The sequence below is a fragment of the Babylonia areolata genome, chromosome 29, assembly GCF_041734735.1.
Source record: "Babylonia areolata isolate BAREFJ2019XMU chromosome 29, ASM4173473v1, whole genome shotgun sequence".
Taxonomy (NCBI): domain Eukaryota; kingdom Metazoa; phylum Mollusca; class Gastropoda; order Neogastropoda; family Buccinidae; genus Babylonia; species Babylonia areolata.
This window is the reverse complement of record NC_134904.1, coordinates 18,271,075-18,298,111: the sequence shown is the minus strand read 5'-3', so window position 1 is coordinate 18,298,111 and position 27,037 is coordinate 18,271,075. Positions and strand designations below refer to the sequence as shown.

Here is a 27,037-nt window from a genome sequence, read left to right as displayed (position 1 = left end):
AGACATACATGTATATGCTTGCCTACCTACCTACCTACCTACCTACCTGCCTACATAATTGTTTATGATAAAAAAAAAGAATATCTGAGGACTTGGCATCCAGTGTTGACGAGTGACAGAGCTGGAGGCCCCCGTTTGGGCAAGGTGTTGTGTCCTAAGGGAAGGTGCTTCACTCCATCTGTCCTCACTCCACGCAGGACTCAAAGGGCACCCCACATGGGGCTGGGCAAGGTGACAACTGGGCCCCGCCTTCCTATGCTAAGCCCCCCCCCCCCACACACACACACACAGACAGCAGGTATGAATTCACCCCCACCCCCCCAGCCCCCTGCAGCTAGAAAGGACCAGACTGTGGGACCCTTGACATGAACCAAAACAAATGCGCATGATACTGGGAATGTTTTGGTTCTTTGAATTACACAACAGTCTGAAATGTCTTGACCTTGACCTTGACCAATCCCATGACCCAGTGGAGGGTCGTCAGGGCAACGCACATGGTTTCCAGACCAGTTCTCTCCATCGGTTCCTGTCTCTGGCAATTGTCTGTGAAGCTGGGGGAAAATTCAGGTCTGTCAAGTCTGTGATGTTGTCCTGCCACATTTCTTCTTTTGCCTCCCCCCCTCTCTGTCCCGCTGCCCGGTACTAAGCCCTGCAGAATTTTTTTTTTGTTTGTTTTTTTGGTCAGCCCGTTGATTCTCGCCACGTGCCTCTAACGAGTCTGAAATGTAATCGATAAAAATAAATAAATCAATCAATAAGTAAATAAAGACTGACCCTATCCGTTCTTGCTCTGCGTGGTCCAGGTGCTCGGCCTTGCTGATGACCTGCATTATCTGCTCCTGCTCCTCCAGCGTCAGGTTGTCTCCCCTCTGGAAGGACGTCATGCGGTTGGTGTGCACCGACCATCCCGTGCCCAGCCTGTGGGGAAGGGGGCACAGGAAATCTTTACGTGTGGTGTTAATGAAGTTAGGGTCTTTACGTGTGATGTTAATGAAGTTAAGGGTCTTTACGTGTGATGTTAATGAAGTTAAGGGTCTTTACGTGTGATGTTAATGAAGTTAAGGGTCTTTACGTGTGATGTTAATGAAGTTAAGGGTCTTTAGTGTGATGTTAATGAAGTTAAGGGTCTTTACGTGTGATGTTAATGAAGTTAAGGGTCGTGTGATGTTAATGAAGTTAGGGGTCTTTACGTGTGATGTTAATGAAGTTAAGGGTCTTTACATGTGATGTTAATGAAGTTAAGGATCTTTACGTGTGATGTTAATGAAGTTACGGGTCTTTACGTGTGATGTTAATGAAGTTAAGGGTCTTTACGTGTGATGTTAATGAAGTTAAGGGTCTTTACGTGTGATGTTAATGAAGTTAAGGGTCTTTACGTGTGATGTTAATGAAGGATCTTTAAGTGTGATGTTAATGAAGTTAAGGGTCTTTACGTGTGATGTTAATGAAGTTAAGGGTCTTTACGTGTGATGTTAATGAAGTTAAGGGTCTTTACGTGTGATGTTAATGAAGTTAAGGGTCTTTACGTGTGATGTTAATGAAGTTAAGGATCTTTACGTGTGATGTTAATGAAGTTAAGGGTCTTTACGTGTGATGTTAATGAAGTTAAGGGTCTTTACGTGTGGTGTTAATGAAGTTAAGGGTCTTTAGGAGTGATGTTAATGAAGTTAAGAGTCTTTAGTGTGGTGTTAATGAAGTTAGGGGTCTTTACGTGTGGTGTTAATGAAGTTAAGGGTCTTTACGTGTGATGTTAATGAAGTTAAGGGTCTTTAGTGTGATGTTAATGAAGTTAAGGGTCGTGTGATGTTAATGAAGTTAGGGGTCTTTACGTGTGATGTTAATGAAGTTAAGGGTCTTTACATGTGATGTTAATGAAGTTAAGGATCTTTACGTGTGATGTTAATGAAGTTAAGGGTCTTTACGTGTGATGTTAATGACGTTAAGGGTCTTTACGTGGGGTGTTAATGAAGTTAAGGGTCTTTAGGAGTGATGTTAATGAAGTTAAGTCTTTAGTGTGGTGTTAATGAAGTTAAGGATCTTTACGTGTGGTGTTAATGAAGTTAGGGGTCTTTACGTGTGGTGTTAATGAAGTTAAGGGTCTTTAGTGTGATGTTAATGAAGTTAAGGGTCGTGTGATGTTAATGAAGTTAGGGGTCTTTACGTGTGATGTTAATGAAGTTAAGGGTCTTTAGTGTGATGTTAATGAAGTTAAGGGTCGTGTGATGTTAATGAAGTTAGGGGTCTTTACGTGTGATGTCAATGAAGTTAAGGGTCTTTACATGTGATGTTAATGAAGTTAAGGATCTTTACGTGTGATGTTAATGAAGTAAAGGGTCTTTACGTGAGGTGTTAATGAAGTTAAGGATCTTTAGGAGTGATGTTAATGAAGTTAAGAGTCGTTAGTGTGGTGTTAATGAAGTTAAGGATCTTTACGTGTGGTGTTAATGAAGTTAGGGGTCTTTACGTGTGGTGTTAATGAAGTTAAGGGTCTTTACGTGTGATGTTAATGAAGGATCTTTAAGTGTGATATTAATGAAGCTAAGAGTCTTTACGTGTGATGTTAATGAAGTTAAGGATCTTTACGTGTGATGTTAATGAAGTTAAGGGTAATAAATAAATAAATAAATCCCATTAATAGAATGTCCAGGACAACTACGAGGTTGGTAATGACGACGACGACGACGACGACGACGACGACGAAGAAGAAGAAGAAGATGGTGATGATTATGATGATGCTGATGAAGTTGATGATGATGATGCTAATGATGATGATGCTGATGATGAGGAGGAGTGACTATGTGGCTGGTGTGCACCGACCATCCTGTCTCCAGCCTGGGGAGGGGGCGGGGGGGGGTGGGGGGAGGGGCAAAGGAAATCTTTGTGTCTGACGTTCAAGTTGTTAAGGAGGAGGAGGAGGACGACGACGATGATGATGATGGTGATGATCCCATAAAAATGACGATGACGATGATGATGATGATGATGGTGGTGATGGCGATATTGCTACTTTTGCTGCTGCTGCTGCTGCTGCTGCTGATGATGATGATGATGATGATGACGACGATGATGATGATGATGGTGATGATAATGATATAAAAAAAAAAATACAATAATAACAACAATAATGATGATAATGAGAAGAAGAAGAATGATGAACGATGATCACGATGATGATGGCGATGATAATGATGATGATGATAATGACGATAAGGTGCACGTGTCCATACAGTCACAGAGAAAGAGGGAAAGAACAGACAGGGAAAGAACAGACAGGAAAAGAACAGACAGGGGAAGAACAGACAGGGAAGAACAGACAGGAAAAGAACAGACAGGGAAAGAACAGACAGGGAAAGAACAGACAGGGAAAGAACAGATGGGGAAAGAACAGACAGGGGAAGAACAGACAGGAGAAGAACAGACAGGGGAAGAACAGGAAAAGAACAGACAGGGAAAGAACAGACAGGGAAAGGACAGACAGGAAAAGAACAGACAGGGAAAGAACAGACAGGGAAAGAACAGACAGGAAAAGAACAGGAAAAGAACAGACAGGGAAAGAACAGACAGGAAAAGAACAGACAGGAAAAGGACAGGAAAAGAACAGACAGGAAAAGAACAGACAGGAAAGAAAAAGAAACAGGACTTTTATCAAAGAAAGAGAGAGACAGAGACAGAGACAGAAACACAGACAGAGAGAGACAGAGACAGAGAGAGAGACAGAGAGAGACAGAGACACAGAGAGACAGAGACAGAAACACAGAGAGAGACAGAGACAGAGAGAGAGACACACAAAGAGAGAGAGACAGACACAGACAGAAACACAGAGACAGAGAGACAGAGACAGAAAGAGAGAGAGAGAGAGACAGACAGAGAGAGAGACAGACAGAGACACAGAGAGACAGAGACAGAAACACAGAGACAAAGAGAGAGACAGAGAGAGAGAGAGAGACAGAGAGAGAGAGACAGAGACACAGAGAGACAGAGACAGAAAGACAGAGAGAGACAGAGAGAGAGAGAAAAGAAAAGAAAAGATACAGAAAACAACAACAGAAAAAAAACAAAAAAACTACTGATTTTTGTGAGAAAGAAAACGAAATAGGTGCCTGCATTTAGCACGGCCCATCTTGCCGTTCAGGGATTCCTGTCCTGAGAACAATAGAAAAAGACAGAGCAAAGAGAAAACGATACAAAACGGAACAGACATGTAAGGAAAAAACAACAACAAACAAACAAAAAACAAACAAAACAAAAACAAAACAAAACAAACAGTTTCAGTTTCACTTTCTCAAGGAGGCGTCACTGCGTTCGGACAAATCCATACACGCCACACCACATCTGTTGAGCAGATGCCTGACCAGCAGCATAACCCAACGCGCTTAGTCAGGCCTTGAGTGCATGCTTACATATTTGTGTACCTATGAAAGTGGATTTCATTTTATGTAATTTCGCCAGAGGACAACACTCTCGTTGCCATGGGTTCTTTTTCAGTGCGCCAAGTGCGTGCTGCACACGGGACCTCGGTTTATCGTCTCATCCGAAAGACTAGACGCTCAGTTTGATTTTCCAGTCAAACTTAGGAGAAAGGGCGAGAGCGGGATTCGAACCCACACCCTCACGGACTCTCTGTATTGGCAGCTGAGCGTCTTAACCATTCTGCCACCTTCCTCCCCAAAAAAACACCAACAAAAAAACAAAGACAAGAAATGGAAGAAAACCAAGAGAACAGCAGGAGAAATTAATCAATCTAACAAAGGGAGAGAAAAACAAGAAAGACAAAGCGAAAGAAAAGTGGAGAGAAATAAATCAACAGAAAAAAGAAAAGACAATATATACAATTATATATATATATATATATATATAGAGAGAGAGAGAGAGAGAGAGAGAGAGAGAGAGAGAGAGCGCATTCGGGTAGCCGCAGGAGGGAAACTGCTTGTTTCAGTTTCAGTTTCAGATTGAGGTTTCAGCTTCAAATTTCAGTTTCAGTTTCAACTTTCAGTCTCAGTGTCAAAGCGTGCAGACTGACGTATCCGTACACGCTACACATCTGCTTCCGGCACACACGCACACACACACACACACACACACACACACACACACACACACACACACTACACCATATTGTCAGTACAGGTTAAAGTGGGGTGAGGAGAGGGAGGAAGACACGGACAATGTAAAATAGCTCCACGGGGAGTTATTTTGAGGCAGTGCTACAGGACCCAAATAACTCTCTTGGAGCCTTTATGGGGGGGGGGACATGGAATTGAGCCATTCTTGTTCTGCCACCCAAATGACGCCGTGAATATCGCTCTTCGTTAAATCACACACACACACGCACACACACGCACACACACACACACACACACACACACACACACACACACAGAGCCATTCTTGTTCTGCCACCCAAATGACGCCGTGAATATCGGTCTTCATTAAATCGCGCACGCACACACACACACACACACACACACACACACACACACACACACACACACACACACACACACGAAAGTAAATAACGTATTTTTGAACAATACAGACATTCTAATATATATATATATATATATATATATATATATATATATATATATATATATATCAACAACAACAAACAAACAAAACAAAAACAAAGCAAAAAAACAATAAAGACATTCCAGTGCAAAAGGGTTGGAGTCAGTATGGGGCAAGGCGAAGCCAGCCACACTCCGTTTTCGGGAGTGGGATGCATGTTGGGAATGGAAGCAAGGAACATAAACAGATATGCCCAGCCAGGGGTATATATATATATATCAGATATTGATGGATGGACAGATAGATTGATACCAGAGAGAGAAGGGGAGAGAAAGAGAGGGGAGAGGGGAGAGAGAGAGAGAGGGAGAGAGAGAGAGAGCGAGGGGAGGGAGAGAGACAGACAGACAGACAGACTGACACGGAGAGAGAATAAAGAGAGTGTGTAAGGGCAACAGTCAGTTTCATGACATTTCTATGAACATACATATTTTTGAGATTTGTTTTGTTTCGGATATACGAGGGAGAGTGAGTGAGTGTGAGAGAGGGGAAGGGAGAGAGAGAGAGAGAGAGAGAGAGAGAGAGAGAGAGAGAGAGAGAGAGAGATAGAGAGAGAGAGAGAGAGAGAGAGAGAGAGAGAGAGAGAGAGAGCGAGGGGAGGGAGACAGACAGACAGACAGACAGAAACAGGAGAGAGAGAGAGAAACATACACAGAGAATAAATAGTGACTGCGAGAAACAACCGACAATACAAATGTCATAAATGATAACTGATCGTCTTGAAGCTTTGAATGACATTTTCTCCCCAAACAAATCAACATCTGAAACCAGCAAACCGAATTTCAACCATTTCAGGAGATAAAGAAAGATGCGTTTATTTATGCATAACGAAGCAAAATATGCTTAACTGTCAAATTCTAAGTACAAATTACGTTTTCTGAAAATTGTGCGGCAAAAGAACTGAATAACGCTGTGAACTATAATCAGTTTACGGCACCACATTAGCTCAACGCTTTCAACACACAAAAAAAGAAGAAAAAAAAATCATAAAAAAAACAATAATTTGTCTCCGAAATGGAAAATAATTACACTTTTTTTTCTGTGTGAATTATTGCAGATTTGAACTGAAGGCAGATGGTTGGTGTGTGTGTGTGTGTGTGTGTGTGTGTGTGTGTGTGTGTGTGTGTGTGTGTGTGTGTGTGTGTGTGTGTGTGTGTGTGTGTGTGTGTATGTTTGTGTGTGTGTGTGTGTGTGTGTGTGTGTGTGTGTGTGTGTGTGTTGTATGTGTGTGTGTGTCTGTGAGTGTGTGTTGTGTGTGTGTGTGTGCGTGTATGTGTGTGTGTGTGTGTGTGTGTGTGTGTGTGTGTGTGTGTGTGTGTGTGTGTGTGTGTGTGTGTATTCATTATTCTCTCTCTTTCCCCCGGAGATTCTGCCTTCTCTCTTCTGGTCATCTGTCCCTCCGCGCCTCTGTCAAAGATTTAGTCTTTCTTCTTCTCTTTCTTTCTTTCTTCTTCTCTTTCTTTCTTTCCCTCTGTTTCTTCCTTGTTATCCTTTGGTCCTTATGATCTTTGCCCCATCTCACACATCACCCTGCACATCATCTCACACATCATCTCACACATCATCCCACACATCATCTCACACATCACCCTGCACATCATCCCACACATCACCCACACATCATCCCACACATCACCCTGCACATCATCTCACACATCATCTCACACATCACCCTGCACATCATCTCACACATCATCTCACACATCATCCCACACATCATCTCACACATCATCTCACACATCATCCAACACATCATCTCACACATCATCCCACACATCATCTCACACATCATCCCACACATCATCTCACACATCATCCCACACATCATCATCATCCCACACATCATCTCACACATCACCCTGCAAATCATCCCACACATCATCCCACACATCATCATCATCCCACACATCATCTCACACATCACCCTGCAAATCATCCCACACATCATCCCACACATCATCATCATCCCACACATCATCTCACACATCACCCTGCAAATCATCCCACATCACCCACGCATCACCCCGCACATCATCTCACACATCATCCCACACATCATCCCACACATCATCTCACACATCATCCCGCACATCATCCCACACATCATCTCACACATCATCCCGCACATCATCTCACACATCATCCCACACATCTGCTTCAGGAAGACATTATACATGCTTCCTTCCCCAGAAAATGAGGAAGCCTTTTGCTGCTCGCTCTCTCTCTCTCTCTCCATCTGTGTGTGTGTGTGTGTGTGTGTGTGTGTGTGTGTGTGTGTGTGTGTGTGTGTGTGTGTGTGTGTGTGTTGGAGCGAGTAAGATGTCAGCTGGTGGGAGACAAAGCCGGTGTGTGGGGAGGGGGGTGGTGAGGGAGAGGGATGAGGTGCCGGATCTCAAAAGAGACAACAAGGGGGATAATCCGTTGACATATGGGAGGGAATCGGATGAAAAAGGGGTGGTGGGTGGGAATCACACAGACACACACACAGACTCACACACAGACACACACACAGACACACAGACACACAGACACACACACACACACACACACACACACACACACACACACACACACACACACACACACCCTCAAACTTTCAGCAGAATAAACATGAATATCTACTGAGATATACAAACGATCTGACTATAAAAGAAAACAGGAAAAAAAAGAGAGAGACAGAGACCAACAGGAAGAGACAGAGACAGAGACTGAAGAGGGGGTGCAAGAAACATCCGGGTGGATAACATGATTCTTTACATATCAGATAATTGGCCACCTTGAACAGAGGCACGTTTCTTACCAAATAATTCAACATTTCAAACAAACCAAAATGTTTTTAATGATTTGCAGTGTTAAAAATTCGTTTACTCGTGCACAACGAATTAAAACAAATTCATCCTCAAATTCTGAGTGCAAATTACGTCTTCTTATTATTGTGCTTTTGGGAATTTTGTTTATCAACAAAAATAAACAAAACCGCGCCTGCAAGCGTGATAGTTGCAAAGGTAAAGACAATAATTATGCGATCAAGCTGTTCGCGATAGACAACACAAACAAAGGTAAAGACCACTCTTTACTATTTGTTAGTCATTTCATCTCCTGGCCTCATTCTTTGTTGATTTTCAGTTGAAAAACCACCAAGGCAACCATGTGTTCGTTATGTATTGTCCATGTGTTCTGTGTGGCTTGTTCAGGATTAAAGAGGCTATGCCAGTCTTGAATAAAAGCTAATTTGTGTTTGCACATTTCTTCTGTCTTTGCTGCTGTGTGCACATATTAAATGATCGGTATAAGGACATGCCAGGCGCTTCCTTTTTGAGGAAGTGTCTGGGTTTGTTCCAGTGTACCTTTTATTTACCTGTGTGCTAGCTGAATCGGTAGCATAAGCAGCACTGACTTGAAGTTGTGTACCTTGTGAATGGAGAGAGTTACCACTCTTTACTATTTGTTAAAAAAAAAAAAAGGTAAAGACAATAATTATGCGATCAAGTTGTTGGCGATAGACAACACAAACAAAGGTAAAGACAATAATGATGCGATCAAGTTGCTGGCGACAGACAACACAAACAGCAGTGAACAGCATACCCACAGCCGGATAGACCAAATTCAGACTGCGTGAAATCCGACGAGCGCAACAGCTGAGGGGTTAGAACCGTTGGACGTTGGATCGGATGATCCTGGGATGGAATCCCTGTCGCTAAGCCTGGCGAGTTAAAGGTGGGGATTTAGTTTTCTTCCCATCTTCCGGGTCAACAGACTGTTCAGACCTGCCCGAGTCCCCTTAGTGTGTACACACATGCTGAACATGAAATATACACCTTGAACATCCCGTCATCTTTGTCAGTGTAGGGTGGATTACTGTATAAAAATGTATTCCCTCGAAAAGAGTTTGGACTGCCTCTGCTGTGTTTTAACAGCGCCAGAAACATTCAGCGCACACACACGCACACAGTTTTATTGTCATCAGTGGCCAATTTCCTTTGCTTCACATAAACACAGACATAAAACACGATCAGCCCCAAAACACGAGGAAAACATTTCTCACGTCCTCCCTTCCATTTCCATTCCTCCCGAAGACGGAGTATGGCTGCCTACAAGGCGGGTTAAGAACCTGTCACACACACACGTAAAAGCCCAGCCGTACGAACGGGTCAACGTGGGAGTGGTAGTTGTGGCCCACGAACACAGGAAAAGAATGACATGCACGTTTGAAATGTCTTCATTTTGTTTGATATGTGTTGTTTTTTCGATTATTTTCTTTTGAATGGTGTATCTTTTCACACATGAAAATAAACAAGCCATGTATTCCCATGTCAAACACTATGTTGACAGCTCATGATATCAAATTTGTCAATGTCTCTCTCAGTCTCTTTCTCTCTTTCGCTCTCCCCTTCCACCCCCCTCTCTGTCTCTCTTTCATACGATCGAGCAAAATATATTGCGCAAGCAATGCAAATTGGAGAGAAAAAAAAAAGAAACTTGATTTATTTAGTGACAAGATTCAATGTAGATAATTCAATCTTCCAGGTGATCCATAGTCAGTTATTTTTGTGTGTGTGGGTGGGAGCGGGTTATAGATGGGAGATGTTTGGGTGTGATGGGTGGGTGTAATGTGTGGGGTGATGTGTGGGTGTGATGTGTGGGTGTGATGTGGGTGTGATGTGTGGGTGTGATGTGTGGGTGTGATGTGTGTGATATGTGGGTGTGATGTGTGGGTGTGATGTGTGGGTGTGGTGTGTGTGATGTGTGGGTGTGATGTGTGGGTGTGATGTGTGTGATATGTGGGTGTGATGTGTGGGTGTGATGAGTGGGTGTGATTTTTGTGATGTGTGGGTGTGATGTGTGGGTGTGATGTGTGGACATGATGTGTGGACGTGATGTGTGGGTGTGATGTGTGGGTGAGATGTGTGGGTGTGATGTGTGGACATGATGTGTGGATATGATGTGTGGGTGAGATGTGTGTGCTTGCGGGTACGTGCATGCTTGTGTTTGGTAAGGGGAAGGGGGAGGGGGGAGTGTGGTGAGAGACGTGTGTGTGAGCTTCTGGAGTTATTGTGTCCACGACTGTTTTGTGTCGTCCCTTTGTCCGAAGGGCTGCGGGGCTGACTGGACAACAAAACATCATTGTCACTAGCTCTGTCTTTGTCACTAGCTCTGTCTTTGTCATTAGCTCTGTCTTTGTCACTAGCTCTGTCTCTCCCTGTCTCTCTCTCTCTCTCTCTGTCCCTATCTCTCTCTCTCTCTCTCTCTCTGTCCCTATCTCTTTTACCGTCCCCCCTTCGAAGGCTGTGTGAAAAAAAGCATTGTGTGTGTGTGTGTGTGTGTGTGTCTGTGTTTATATATATATATATATATATATATATATATATATCTGACCTTGTTAATGCAAAGCAATATTGATAGATAACGTACATAATCTTTCATTGTTTTGGTATACGCAATTTCAAATGAGAGAAATTGCATCTTCATAAAAAAAAAGAAGTTTCACTGTCAGTATATTTCTTTTTTTCTTTTTCTTTTTTTCTTTTTTTTTCTTTTTTTTTTTTGTTGTTGCTTACTCTGTTCCACTGATGGCATTATATTTACTTAAACACAAATGTGAATAAACAATTCTGGTTCCGGTTCCGGTTCTCTCTCTCTCTCTCTCTCTCTCTCTCTCTTCCCTCCTCCCTCCCCTCTCTATCTGTGTGATGTTTTCAGTGTATTATGTTCATGTTCACATACCCCTTCATAAGGGGCCTTGGCCTATATATAAATAATCTCTCTCTCTCTCTCTTTCTCTCTGTGTGTTGGTCTGTCTGTCTGTCTGTCTCTCTGTCTCTTTCCCCCTCCCACCCTTCCCTCTCCCATTCTCTCTCTATCCCTCCCTCCCTCCCCCCTCTCTCTCTCCCTCCCCATCTCTCTCTGTCGGTCTCTCTGTCTCGCTCAAGACAATACAGGCAGACAGTGACAAGTGTTGGAGACGTCTTCTCAAGATGGCGTTCCAACACGCAACCCATGAAGACGTTTTGTCGGTGGTTGGGGTGGGGAGGGGATGTTGGGAGGGGGGGGGAGGGGGAGTGGGGGGGGGACAGAAGACGGAGGGGATGTTGGGGGGGGGGGGGGAGGAGGCAGAATGTCCAGACAGAGACAGAGAGAGAGAGAGAGAGAGACAGAGAGAGAGAGAGAGAGACAGAGAGACAGACAAGACAAGTCAAGACAGTGGTTTATTTGTTAAGGCCTCGGGCCCATAACAAAGGAGTTGGCCACGTACAAAAATATATGAAAATGAATCAAATAGTGAGAGCAATATAGATTAGAATAGAATAGAACAGAATAGAATATGTCTTTATTACCAAGTGTACCGTGGTCACAAGGAAAATTGGGGGGATAGTACATAACAAGGTACGAACATAAATCGAAAATCATACACAGATACAGTAGAAATTAGGGATACATACAAGTGCATATCAATACAAAATCTTGTGCATTCTCACACATGCACGCACTGCACACACACAGAGAGACACAGAGACACAGACAGACAGACAGACACACACACACACACACACACACACACGTTTGAACAGAAGCCGCATATTACATGTGGATGGGGCTGATGGCTAGATCTTCAGGTAGATGGTTGTTGATTGCACAATTCTATTTATCATACTGGATTTGTTCGAGAGACAGGGCACTGACTGCTTGGGGGAAAAAGCTATTGGCGAAGCGATTGGTTTTCGTCTTTATACTGCAGTACCGTCGACCAGAGGGAGAGCATTTCGAAAATCCCCAAAGCTGGATGTGATTCGTCCTATCTGATTGAGTTTGCTTTGTTTTGCTGTGATATATGTGTGAATATGTGAAAAGAAGACTCTCTCTCTCTCTCTCTCAGTCTCTCTCTCTATACACACATACACTCTCTCTCTCTCTCTCTCTCTGTGTTGATCTGTCAACAACAAAATAAAAATATATCAACACACACACACACACACACACACACACAGAGAGAGAGAGAGAGAGAGAGAGAGAGAGAGAGAGAGAGAGAGAGAGATCTCACTCTCTGTTAATCTGTCAACAACAAAATAAAAATATATAAACACACACACACACTCACACACACACACACACACACTCACACACACACACACACTTACAGATCTCTCTCTCTGTGTTAATCTGTCAACAACAACAAAAATATATAAACACACACACACACACACACACACACACACACACACACACATATCTCTCTCTCTCTCACTCTCTCTGTCAATCTGTCAACAACAAAATAAAAATATATAAACACACACACACACACAGAGAGAGAGAGAGAGAGAGAGAGAGAGAGGGAGAGAGAGAGATCTACCTATCTATTTATCTTAGGTTTCGCTCTGTATGTCTGTCTGTTCGTCTGCATCTGTCTGACTCTTTGTCTCTGTCTGTCTGTCTGTCTGTCTTTCTCTCTCTATATAATTATATATATATCACGGCTTGAGACCTGACACGTGATTGACGATGTCATGCATTGTGGATGATTCCAATATGGGTTTGTCTGCTCCATCCTCATGTTCTTCTGTCTTGCGGTGTACTCCCTTCGCCCTGTCTGTCTGTCTGTCTGTCTGTCAGTCTGTTTGTCTCTCTCTCTCTCTCTCTCTCTCTCTTTCTCCCTCTCTTTCCTCCAAATGACCACCCCGCCTCCCCTCTTCCCCCCCCCCTCTCTCTCTCTCTCTGTCTCTGCCATTCTCGGTCTTTCTGTCTCTATCTGTCTGTCTGTCTTACTGTCTCTGTCAGTGTGTGTGTGTGTGTCTGTCTGTCTCCCTCCCTCTCTCTCTCCCCCCTCTCTCCCTCCACCCCCCTCTCCCTCCCCCCTCTCTCTCCTCCCTTTCTCTCTCTCTCCCTCCCCCCTCTCTCTCTCCTCCCTTTCTCTCTCTCTCCCTCCCCCCCTCTCTCTCCTCCCTTTCTCTCTCTCTCTCTCTCCTCTCTTTCTCTCTCTCTCTCCCTCTCTCTCCCCTCTCTCTCTCCCTTTCTCTCTCTCTCCCTCTCTCTCCCCTGTCTCTCTCTCTCCCTCTCTCTCTCCCTTTCCCTCTCTCTCTCCTCCCTTTCTCTCTCTCTCTCTCTCCCTCCCCCCTCTCTCTCCTCCCTCCCTCTCTCTCTCTCCCTCCCCCTCTCCCCCCCCCCCTCTCTCTCTCCCTCTCCCCCCCCCCTCTGTTTATCTGTGTCGTCCTTTCGTTAACCAAGGAATGGGAAATGGAGGGGAAAAACGGAAAAAAAGAAAGACATTTTTCATTAAGGAATGTCTTCTCCTATTTCTCTCCTAAATCTGTCAGTTGTCAACGAGATTTGTTCCCCTCTCTAAATCATTTAAAAGGAGGAGTTTTTGTTTCCTAGTGTGAACGCGCGTGCGTGCGTGCGCGTGTGCGTGCGTGTGTGTGTGTGTGTGTGTGTGTGTCTATCAGTCTCTGTGTGTGTGTATGTTGTATATATATATATATATATATATATATATATATATATATATATATATATATACTGTCTGTCTATATATATAGTCTGTCTATCTGTCTGTCTGTCTCTCTCTCTCTCTGTATGTCTCTCTCTTTCCCTGTCTCCACTTTTCTATCTGCGATAATGTGTGTGCGTGTTCACCTGAAATGTTGACAAGCCAGAGGTCTAACAGTAAAATTCTCTGAGTCCTTGAGCCATCCTCTCTCTCTCTCTCTCCCTCTCTCTCTTTCTCTCTCTGTATGTCTCTTTCTGTCTCTCTCTACTTCTGTCTCCCTCTGTCTCTAATTGTCTTTCTTTGCGATCATGTGAGTGCATGTGCACCCCAAATGTTGACATGCCGGAGGTCTAACATGAAATTCTTTAAGTCCATATGCCCCTGAGTCTTTCCCTGTCTCTGTCTCTCTCTCTCCACATCTCACACACGCTCTCTCTCTCTTTGTCTGTATCTCTGTTCATGACTCTCTTTCTACATCTCCCCCCCCCCCCTCTCTCTCTCTTTGTCTATATCTGTCTCCCCATCTCTCTTTTTGTCCATCTCACTCTCTTTGTCCATCAATCTCTCTCTCTCTCTCTCTCTCTCTCTCCATGTCTCCCTCTGTCTCCCTGTCTCACCCCGCCCCCTACATCAAAGTCCCTCTCTGTCTCACCCCGCCCCCTACATCAAAGTCCCTCTCTGTCTCACCCCGCCCCCTACATCAAAGTCGCTCTCTGTCTCACCCCGCCCCCTACATCAAAGTCCCTCTCTGTCTCACCCCGCCCCCTACATCAAAGTCCCTCTCTGTCTCACCCCGCCCCCTACATCAAAGTCCCTCTCTGTCTCACCCCGCCCCCTACATCAAAGTCCCTCTCTGTCTCTCTGTCTCACCCCGCCCCCTACATCAAAGTCCCTCTCTGTCTCACCCCGCCCCCTACATCAAAGTCCCTCTCTGTCTCTCTGTCTCACCCCGCCCCCTACATCAAAGCCCCTCTCTGTCTCACCCCGCCCCCTACATCAAAGTCCCTCTCTGTCTCTCTGTCTCACCCCGCCCCCTACATCAAATTCCCTCTCTGTCTCACCCCGCCCCCTACATCAAAGTCGCTCTCTGTCTCACCCCGCCCCCTACATCAAAGTCGCTCTCTGTCTCTCTGTCTCACCCCGCCCCCTACATCAAAGCCCCTCTCTGTCTCTCTGTCTCACCCCGCCGCCTACATCAAAGTCGCTCTCTGTCTCTCTGTCTCACCCCGCCCCCTACATCAAAGTCGCTCTCTGTCTCTCTGTCTCACCCCGGCCCCCTACATCAAAGCCCCTCTCTGTCTCTCTGTCTCACCCCGCCCCCTACATCAAAGTCGCTCTCTGTCTCTCTGTCTCACCCCGCCCCCTACATCAAAGTCCCTCTCTGTCTCTCTGTCTCACCCCGCCCCCTACATCAAAGTCCCTCTCTGTCTCTCTGTCTCACCCCGCCCCCTACATCAAAGTCCCTCTCTGTCTCACCCCGCCCCCTACATCAAAGTCGCTCTCTGTCTCTCTGTCTCACCCCGCCCCCTACATCAAAGTCGCTCTCTGTCTCACTCCACCCCCTACATCAAAGTCGCTCTCTGTCTCACCCCGCCCCCTACATCAAAGTCGCTCTCTGTCTCACCCCGCCCCCTACATCTTTATTCTTATCTGTCTATTATAATCAAATTAATGTGACAGTGTGCAATATAGTAGGCTATGCTTATAATTATATTCAAAATAATGTTTCTTAATTCTTTCTGTTTTTACATTAAGAATACCAGTTATTACCTGCAGTGTGTGGGTGTATGTATGAAACGGTGTATGTGAATTTTTTTACATTTGTGTCTTCGTAATATTCGTAAAAGCTGTTGTTGACTTTTATAGTTATGGTCCCCATGTTGTTGTGATAATGCACCTGACCAAATTTCTCCATTTGGAGATAATGAAGTTATTCTTATTCTTATGGTACAACCACGTGACGCGATCAGATGGCCCTGCAAAGACCGTTGTACAAGGAACCGTGGAAGGGGGGATGGGAGAGGTTAAGACAGAAGAAAGAGTGGAACGACAACATTAAGGAGCGGACAGGGAAAGCGTTGACAGACTCAGGCACTGACACACAACGGCAAGGGATGGAGTTACTGGTGGGCATCTCATCAGGACGGCGCCCTGACGACTCCTACAGGAGTTAAGGGCGAAGGGCAAGGCATGGCATTGTCGTCAGTGTGTATCACATGACTACACGGAAAATCTGCAACTTTCCGATAACACAACTTTGTCAAATATTTCCGAAAAGTAAACCAGGGGTATACATATATATATATACCCAATCAAATCTGCAACTTTCCGATAACACAACTTTGTCAAATATTTCCGAACAGTAAACCAGGGGTATATATATATACCCAATCAAATCTGCAACTTTCCGATAACGCAACTTTGTCAAATATTTCCGAACAGTAAACCAGGGGTATATACATATACCCAATCAAATCTGCAACTTTCCGATAACACAACTTTGTCAAATATTTCCGAAAAGTAAACCAGGGGTATATACATATACCCAATCAAATCTGCAACTTTCCGATAACACAACTTTGTCAAATATTTCCGAAAAGTAAACCAGGGGTATATACATATACCCAATCAAATCTGCAACTTTCTGATAACACAACTTTGTCAAATATTTCCGAAAAGTAAACCAGGGGTATATACATATACCCAATCAAATCTGCAACTTTCCGATAACACAACTTTGTCAAATATTTCCGAAAAGTAAACCAGGGGTATATACATATACCCAATCAAATCTGCAACTTTCCGATAACACAACTTTGTCAAATATTTCCGAAAAGTAAACCAGGGGTATATATATATATACCCAATCAAATTTGCAACTTTCCGATAACACAACTTTGTCAAATATTTCCGAACAGTAAACCAGGGGTATATACATATACCCAATCAAATCTGCAACTTTCCGATAACACAACTTTGTCAAATATTTCCGAAAAGTAAACCAGGGGTATATATATATATACCCAATCAAATCTGCAACTTTCCGATAACACAACTTTGTCAAATATTTCCGAAAAGTAAACCAGGGGTATATACATATACCCAATCAAATCTGCAACTTTCCGATAACACAACTTTGTCAAATATTTCCGAAAAGTAAACCAGGGGTTTATACATATACCCAATCAAATCTGCAACTTACCGATAACACAACTTTGTCAAATATTTCCGAAAAGTAAACCAGGGGTATATACATATACCCAATCAAATCTGCAACTTTCCGATAACACAACTTTGTCAAATATTTCCGAACAGTAAACCAGGGGTATATACATATACCCAATCAAATCTGCAACTTTCCGATAACACAACTTTGTCAAATATTTCCGAAAAGTAAACCAGGGGTATATACATATACCCAATCAAATCTGCAACTTTCCGATAACACAACTTTGTCAAATATTTCCGAAAAGTAAACCAGGGGTATATACATATACCCAATCAAATCTGCAACTTACCGATAACACAACTTTGTCAAATATTTCCGAAAAGTAAACCAGGGGTATATACATATACCCAATCAAATCTGCAACTTTCCGATAACACAACTTTGTCAAATATTTCCGAACAGTAAACCAGGGGTATATACATATACCCAATCAAATCTGCAACTTTCCGATAACACAACTTTGTCAAATATTTCCGAAAAGTAAACCAGGGGTATATACATATACCCAATCAAATCTGCAACTTACCGATAACACAACTTTGTCAAATATTTCCGAAAAGTAAACCATGGGTATATACATATACCCAATCAAATCTGCAACTTTCCGATAACACAACTTTTTCAAATATTTCTGAAAAGTAAACCAGGGGTATATACATATACCCAATCAAATCTGCAACTTTCCGATAACACAACTTTGTCAAATATTTCCGAAAAGTAAACCAGGGGTATATACATATACCCAATCAAATCTGCAACTTTCCGATAAGACAACTTTGTAAAATATTTCCGAAAAGTAAACCAGGGGTATATATATATATATATATATACCCAATCAAATCTGCAACTTTCCGATAACACAACTTTGTCAAATATTTCCGAACAGTAAACCAGGGGTATATACATATACCCAATCAAATCTGCAACTTTCCGATAACACAACTTTGTCAAATATTTCCGAAAAGTAAACCAGGGGTATATACATATACCCAATCAAATCTGCAACTTTCCGATAACGCAACTTTGTCAAATATTTCCGAAAAGTAAACCAGGGGTATATACATATACCCAATCAAATCTGCAACTTTCCGATAACACAACTTTGTCAAATATTTCCGAACAGTAAACCAGGGGTATATACATATACCCAATCAAATCTGCAACTTTCCGATAACACAACTTTGTCAAATATTTCCGAACAGTAAACCAGGGGTATATACATATACCCAATCAAATCTGCAACTTACCGATAACACAACTTTGTCAAATATTTCCGAAAAGTAAACCAGGGGTATATACATATACCCAATCAAATCTGCAACTTTCCGATAACACAACTTTGTCAAATATTTCTGAAAAGTAAACCAGGGGTATATACATATACCCAATCAAATCTGCAACTTTCCGATAACACAACTTTGTCAAATATTTCTGAAAAGTGGTGTGTGTCCATCGAGATCGATGATGACCATCGTTGTCATCCAGCTGGGGGATGGGGGAAGGGTGGTGGTGGGGTGGGGGGGAGGATGCAAATGAATCTATCTGTGAATGCGCAGATGGCTGAATAGTCCAATCTGCGCACGAAATGTTCGCTGACAGTTTGGGCAGACAAAGACAGGCATACCATTGTCAGGGAGCTTGTTTGCCCGTGACTTTCTGGCCTGCCTCTTCTGAACAGCTGCAGCAGTCCTGTTGGCCTCGCACAACTTGGCGCCTTTGTGCACAGCAGCACGCCATTTGTCACGGTCCACTGCAGATTCCTCCCAGGAGTCAGGGTTGATATCAAACGCTTTCAGAGAGACTTTCAGAGTATCTCTGAAGCGCTTCTTCTGACCTCCGTGTGATCTCTTCCCTTGTTGCAGCTCGCCATAGAAGAGCCTTTTGGGCAGCCGATGGTCTGGCATGCGCGCCACGTGTCCAGCCCAGCGAAGCTGGGACTGCATCAGGATGGTGAAGATGCTGGGAAGGGTGGCTTTTGCGAGCACCTCTGTGTCTGGGGTCTTGTCTTGCCACTTGATGTTCAGTAGCTTCCTGAGGCATGTTGTGTGGAAGTGGTTCAGCTTCTTGGCATGTCGTTGGTACACTGTCCAAGTTTCGCAGGCGTACAGTAGTGTGGGGAGAACTACTGCTCTGTAGACCTTTAGCTTGGTCTCAAGACTAATGCCTCTTCTGTTCCAGACATTTGCACTGAGTCTACCAAAAGTTGCGCTTGCTCTTGCAATCCTGACGTTCACTTCATCGTCGATGGTCGCATTTCGTGACAGTGTGCTGCCAAGGTATGTGAACCGCTCCACCGCACTGAGTCTCTGACCGTTGACTGTGATGTTCGGCTCAACGTAGGGTTTCCCTGGGGCTGGCTGATGGAGAACTTCAGTTTTCCTCGTGCTGATGGTAAGGCCGAAGTTCCTGCTGGCAGTGGCAAACTTGTCAACGCTGAGTTGCATGTCAGCTTCAGATCCAGCGTTGAGGGCACAATCATCAGCAAACAAAAAGTCTCTGATGATGTCTGTCATGACCTTCGTTTTTGCTTGAAGCCTTCTGAGGTTAAACAACTTACCATCTGTTCGGTACTTTAGGCCAATTCCAACATCGCCATCTCTGAAGGCATCAGTAAGCATTGCAGAGAACATGAGGCTGAACAGCGTTGGAGCCAGGACGCAGCCTTGCTTGACACCATTTGTGACAGCAAAAGGAGCAGATGTTTCGCCTTTGTCCTGGACTCGAGCCTGCATGCCTTCATGGAATTGGCTGACCAAGGAAATAAATTTCCGAGGGCATCCGTACTTGGCCATGATCTTCCACAGTCCCTCTCTACTCACGGTGTCGAAGGCCTTAGTGAGGTCGACATAGGTGGAGAACAGATCAGCATTTTGCTCCTGACATTTCTCTTGCAGCTGCCTTGCAGCAAACACCATGTCGGTGGTTCCGCGCTCTTTCCGGAATCCACATTGGCTCTCAGGCAAATGACCTTGGTCAAGGTGTGCTGTGAGGCGGTTTAGTAGGATCCTGGCAAGTATCTTGCCTGCGATGGAGAGCAAGGAAATGCCCCGATGGTTATCACAGGCTTGCCGGTTCCCCTTTCGCTTGTACAAGTGAATGATAGATGCATCTTTGAAATCCTGGGGGATTGTCTCTTCTTTCCACATGAGTGAGTACAGCTGATGGAGCTTCTCAGTCAGCACAGTGCCTCCATCCTTGTAGACCTCTGCTGGTATGGAGTCTGAGCCAGGTGCTTTGCCACTGGATAGCAGACGAATTGCTTTCTGGGTCTCAAGAGGTGTTGGCGGATCGTCCAGTGCTTCGTTGATGGGGACTTGTGGGAGACGGTCTATGGCTTCATCATTTATGGAGGAAGGGCGATTTAAGACACTGTTGAAGTGCTCAGCCCAGCGTTCGAGAATTTTCTCCTTCTCGGTGATCAAGGTATTCCCATCTGCACTGAGGAGGGGGGATGATCCTGAGGATGTGGGGCCGTAGACTTCTTTTAAGGCATCATAGAACCTCTTCATATCGTGCCTGTCAGCATATCCCTGGATCTCATCAGCTTTGTCACTCAGCCACTTATCCTGCATCTGGCGTAATTTTTGCTGAACAGTCCTGCGGATGGCATCGTACACATCCTTTTTTGATGTGGACTTTGGGTTGCTCAGGTAGGCTTGATGCAGACGGCGTTTCTCATCCAGAAGTTGCTTGATTTCATCACAGTTTTCATCAAACCAGTCTTTGTGCTTTCTGGACATGGGTCCCAGGGTCTCTGAAGCTGTACTATAGATCAGCTCACGCAGGGTCCTCCAGTCAGACTCCACATTCTGGTTGTCCAGAGAGGCGGATTCCAGACGATCTTCCAGCAGCTCCACAAAGGACTGTTTGATGGTGATGTTTTTCAGCTTAGCGATGTTGAGCCGTTTTGGAGCCTTCTGGCCTTGGGGGCGTCTCTTGGGCTGGATTCGAATATTCAGCTTCGAGACTACAAGGCGATGGTCTGTCCAACACTCGGCGCCACACATGGTCTTTGTTACACGTACATCTTGCCTATCCCTTTTCCTGACGATGACATAATCGATGAGATGCCAATGCTTTGAGCGAGGGTGCATCCATGACGTCCTGTTACGGGTAGGGAGGCAGAAAACTGTGTTGGTTATCAGCAGTTCGTGCTCTGCACAGGTCTGAAGCAAAAGCAATCCATTTGGGTTGCAGTGGCCCACACCGTGCTTTCCAATCACTCCATCCCAGGAGATGTAGTCAGAGCCAACTCTAGCATTGAAGTCCCCAAGAATGATGAGCTTGTCTGCTTTAGGGATAGCAGCAATGACAGAGTGAAGGTCCTCGTAGAACTTCGCCTTCACTTCATCCGGGTTGGTCATGGTTGGGGCGTAGGCACTGACAATGGTGAGGTGCTTCTGGCCAGATGCCAGTGGGAGTTTCATGGTCATAAGCCTATCGTTGACTCCCTTTGGGATTCCAGCTAGCTTGCTGACAAGTGCTGTTTTTACTGCAAAACCAACGCCAGCCTCACGTCGCTCTTCGCTTCCTCGTCCACTCCAGAAGAAGGTGTAACCAGATCCCCGTTCACAGAGCTGGCCTTCACCTGCAAGCCGAGTCTCACTCAAGGCTGCGATGTCAATGTTGTATCTGGCGAGTTCGGATGCAACTAGTGCCGTTCTCCTTTGGGGTCTGTCCGCGTTATCTCTGTCCAGGAGAGTCCTTATGTTCCAAGCACCAATGGTGAGAGGAACGATCCTTGCTTTTTTCTTTTCTTTCTTGTTGTTTCGACCGCTGATGTAGGGTCCCCGCCAGCCGCGGTATGCTGGCCAGGGTGATATGGAGCAGGCAATTTTTAGGGCACCTTTTCTAGCCCCTTCCTCATGCCAGGGAGGTGAGCAGTGCATTCCTAAAGAGGGCTGCTCAGACGCTCAGACGGCTGCCGAGCTCCATCGCTGCTCCTGTCGACGAAGAACGACCCTATGGCCTGAGCCGCCTGCGTGCAGGTCTGCGACTGCGACTGCCAGTGTACCCACACCTGTCGTTTCGTCGCTCGCCTGTCGCCACAGGACTTGGGGGTGATGAAATGATGAAGGATGAAAGGTCATTTTGGATGACTGATGACTTGCGCGATGAGTTTGTTTAAAGTGAAGAGGAGTTGCGCAACGTCAACCTCACTCTCTCGTCCGGGTCCACCAATTTCCAGTGGCAAGACTAAGTCGAGACGACTGGAGGATGAGCACGGATGCAGTGGATGACCAAGATATCCTTTCGGTGTCTCATCTTGCTCTCTGCACTCCACAGTGCGTTGCTGTAACCGCCTTCCTCTCCGTTGAACCGATAGGTTTCTTCCGCAGATTCTGCCGGATCCAGACTTCGCATGCATGGGTAGACACACCCCGGGGGCCAACTGCGTGTGGCATGCACACAGCACAGTGGAGCTAGATGGCCGTCGGTGGCTCTCCTGAGCCAACGCCCTTTTATGGATCTCCATAAGGGTGTCTAGCCACCCGCCTCACCAGTCCCGGAAGGGAGCGGTGGGAGTGCCGGTTTAGTCGCCGGCAACCCGACCCTGAACAGGTTGTACTGGATTACAGGTTACCAGTAGCAGATCTAATGACCTGACCTGACCATAAACCAGGGGTATATACATATACCCAATCAAATCTGCAACTTTCCGATAACACAACTTTGTCAAATATTTCCGAACAGTAAACCAGGGGTATATACATATACCCAATCAAATCTGCAACTTACCGATAACAACTTTGTCAAATATTTCCGAACAGTAAACCAGGGGTATATACATATACCCAATCAAATCTGCAACTTTCCGATAACACAACTTTGTCAAATATTTCCGAAAAGTAAACCAGGGGTATATACATATACCCAATCAAATCTGCAACTTTCCGATAACACAACTTTGTCAAATATTTCCGAAAAGTAAACCATGGGTATATACATATACCCAATCAAATCTGCAACTTACCGATAACACAACTTTGTCAAATGTGAAGAGATAGTTGAAGGAGAAAAGGCTATGTGACAACACACAATATAACACAATTCTCGCTCAGACTCGCGCGTTCTTAACCAGGGACTTTACACAAATATAATAGATCTAACTCCTGTTATCTGCCACCAATTTTTATTAACACATAAAAATACTGATAATACAAATTGGTTCATGTCATAATACTCACATTAATTTACAGATTTATTCTGTTTTTCTTTTATTCACAGTCTTCACAACTTAACAGTTATTAGAAGGATACACTGTCTATCACTCACACAACACCAAGTTCCTTTAGTCCGAAGAGCAGTTGAGAAAGTCCAAAGAATCCTGTGCAGTTCACATAACACTTATAGTTCGAGAAGCAGTCGAGAAGTCCACAAGAATCCTCCACGTAGAACAGCCTCTCACACTAGTCGCAGATTTCTGCTACACTCTCGGCAGCACACCAGCGCTACTCCGCGCTTTTACACCACACAACAGGACACTACACAGTGCCTACACTCATGGACAATTTGGGCGCTCCACCACGCCTTTACACAACACAACACGGCACTACACAGTGCCTACACACACACATAAACTGGGGCGCTCCACCACGCCTCTGAACAATACAAAACCCGGCACTACACAGTACCTCCACACCCCGGCACCCACTACAGCTCCTAGCAGTGGTCGCACTGCCCACTAGGGACAGTTCCAGCCTGGCGGACGTCGTCGAGGCACTACTGGCCAACTCTCCCTGCTGACCTCCTTGCCTCTGAACAGCTACTCCTTCTCCAAGGAGCTGACGTACACAATGAGGCTGTTCCTAGTCAACCCTCCACGGCTGACCTTATACCAAAGACTTGGCTCCACCCCGGAACCGTGTAGACTGTCCAGTCTGCATCTCCAACGTCACAAATGCCCTACTCTCTGGGGCGCTATAAACCAGTCTTCTTCAACCGTCAAGCCTTCGTACGTCTTCCCTCTTCGCTGTTCTATGATCGACTGCTTACACAGCCCAATTCCCGCGCTCTGTGCGCGTGGGTTTCTTCTGATTGGTCAACTCAAACCACATGTCCCCCACAAAATCCAATAATTCAAGCGCTTACATTCGCTCGCTCCCATTTCAATAACATAGGTGTTAAAGGTTCCAGCTTTATCAACAATTATCGAAATTACCCAAAATCGCTGACTGAAGGATATACTTTCTTAAAGCCAGGACGGTTCAGTAAACTATTTACACACCAGAGCACATAAAATTTATTAATTTAGATACATATTTTATTGATTATATAGTATATAAATTCAAGCGCAAATTAGCCCTGAACCACCCCCCGCAGAATGAGTCATGCCATTGGAACTTTGAGTTACGTCAATTGAGAATTGCGTCATCTCAAGGGCGGTAATCTACCTTCTTTAGCAATGAAAATTCTGTACAACTTATTTCCTGACATCAAATATTTCCGAAAAGTAAACCAGGGGTATATACATATACCCAATCAAATCTGCAACTTTCCGATAACACAACTTTGTCAAATATTTCCGAACAGTAAACCAGGGGTATATACATATACCCAATCAAATCTGCAACTTTCCGATAACACAACTTTGTCAAATATTTCCGAAAAGTAAACCAGGGGTATATATATATATACCCAATCAAATCTGCAACTTTCCGATAACACAACTTTGTCAAATATTTCCGAACAGTAAACCAGGGGTATATACATATACCCAATCTTTCTAACAGGGTTTAACTATATGTTTCAAATTTCAGTGACACTGTCTTCTTGTGGAAATGACGTCGCACTTGCAATTTACGTCACACCCTTGTCTGGAGTGACGCCGTTGCAGAATGGGTCAGGCGTGGGACTTGTGACCCACAGTTCACCCAGGGTTCAGGCCCTGTTTCGACATGGTGTTGTGTCCTCGGAAAGACACTTTACACCGATTTCCCTCATTCCAACCAGGAGTGAATGGCTACCTGACTTGGTTTGGGGAGGTGAAAACGGCAGAAAGAGAGGCCCCGCCTTCCTATGCCGAACCCCAGACACAGTGAATATGAATTCCCCCCCCCCCCCGCCCCCCCGCCCACCAACTCACTCCTCCCCACCCCCATTTTCCGTCAAAAGTGACCTTGACACTGTACCATATTTGAGGTGTAGCAGAGAACTTGACACTGTACCCATATCTGAGGTGTAGCAGGGACTTTTACACTGTACCCATATCTGAGGTGTAGCAGGGACTTTTACACTGTACCCATATCTGAGGTGTAGCAGAGACCTTGACACTGTACCCATATCTGAGGTGTAGCAGGGACTTTTACACTGTACCCATATCTGAGGTGTAGCAGGGACTTTTACACTGTACCCATATCTGAGGTGTAGCAGAGACCTTGACACTGTACCCATATCTGAGGTGTAGCGGGGACTTTTACACTGTACCCATATCTGAGGTGTAGCAGAGACTTTTACTCTGTACCCATATCTGAGGTGTAGCAGGGACTTTTACACTGTACCCATATCTGAGGTGTAGCGGGGACTTTTACACTGTACCCATATCTGAGGTGTAGCAGAGACTTTTACTCTGTACCCATATCTGAGGTGTAGCAGGGACCTTCACATTGTACCCATATCTGAGATGTAGCAGGGACCTTGAAACTGTACCCATATCTGAGGTGTAGCAGGGACCTTGACACTGTACCCATATCTGAGGTGAGTTGAAGAATCATCGCGTACACTTCACACACAAACAATCATCTACGACGAGCTTTCTGTCTAAAGCTGGATCAGTTTCATGTTAAAAGCAGGCAGAGTAAGATTCTCAGTACGCACAGAGCTGTCATGGGCGTTTTTAAAGCTCTTCACGATGACAAAAAAACAACAACAACAAAGTGTTGACCTTCTGCATCCTGCCATCGTTCACAGCACTGAGGAGTTCAACGCCTCCTTCAGGGCAACCAATTGATCCATTGTTTGTGTGTGTGGGGGTGAAAAGGTTAATGATCCTTTCATGACGTGACTTGTGCATGCATTCCTCTTCACTGCTCTGTTGGCATTCCGTGAACCAGTTTGAAGAAACCCTGATTCATGTGAGTAAGACAGGCATTGGGACAGAGAGAGGGAGAGAGAATGAGAGGGGGAGAGAAAGAGGCTGACAGTTAAGATATAGAGAGAAACAGACAGAGAGACACACAGAGAGACTTGACTCAGAGACATTTAAGTTATTGAGACAGACAGACTTATAAGACTTATATAGAGGGAGATAGTGAATGAGAGAGAGAGAGAGAGAGAGAGAGAGAGAGAGAGAGAGAGAGAGATTGAGATCTAACACTCGACACTGAACACACTTGAAAAAGTAATGAGCATTACCTTCCCGGTTCCTAACATAATATAACTGGCGAGCTTATCAATCAGCGGTGATAAACTAATTCATATAATGTGACTCATACTACCATCTATATCCTCCACACCCTCCCTTCCCACTCATTTAACTAGCCCATAACTTCTCTAACTAGCCCATAACTTCTCTAACTAGCCCATAACCTCTCTAACTAGCCCATACCTTCTCTAACTAGCCCATAACTAGCCCAGACCTTCTCTAACTAGCCCGTACCTTCTCTAACTAGCCCATAACTAGCCCATAACTTCTCTAACTAGCCCATAACTAGCCCATACCTTCTCTAAGTAGCCCATAACTTCTCTAACTAGCTCATAACTTCTCTAACTAGCCCATAACTCTCTAACGAGCCCATAACTAGCCCATGCCTTCTCTAACT

The 27,037-nt window shown here is 44.7% G+C and overlaps 1 protein-coding gene across 1 annotated transcript in view; it reads right to left on the bottom strand.

The window, feature by feature from the left end:
- Window positions 1–27,037, bottom strand: part of LOC143274675 (rabphilin-3A-like) — a 185,828-nt gene that overhangs the window by 120,238 nt on the left and 38,553 nt on the right. The window contains exon 2 of the mRNA XM_076578553.1: window positions 775–918. Coding sequence (XP_076434668.1) covers window positions 775–918 — 144 coding nt within the window. The remainder of the gene's footprint in view (window positions 1–774; window positions 919–27,037) is intronic.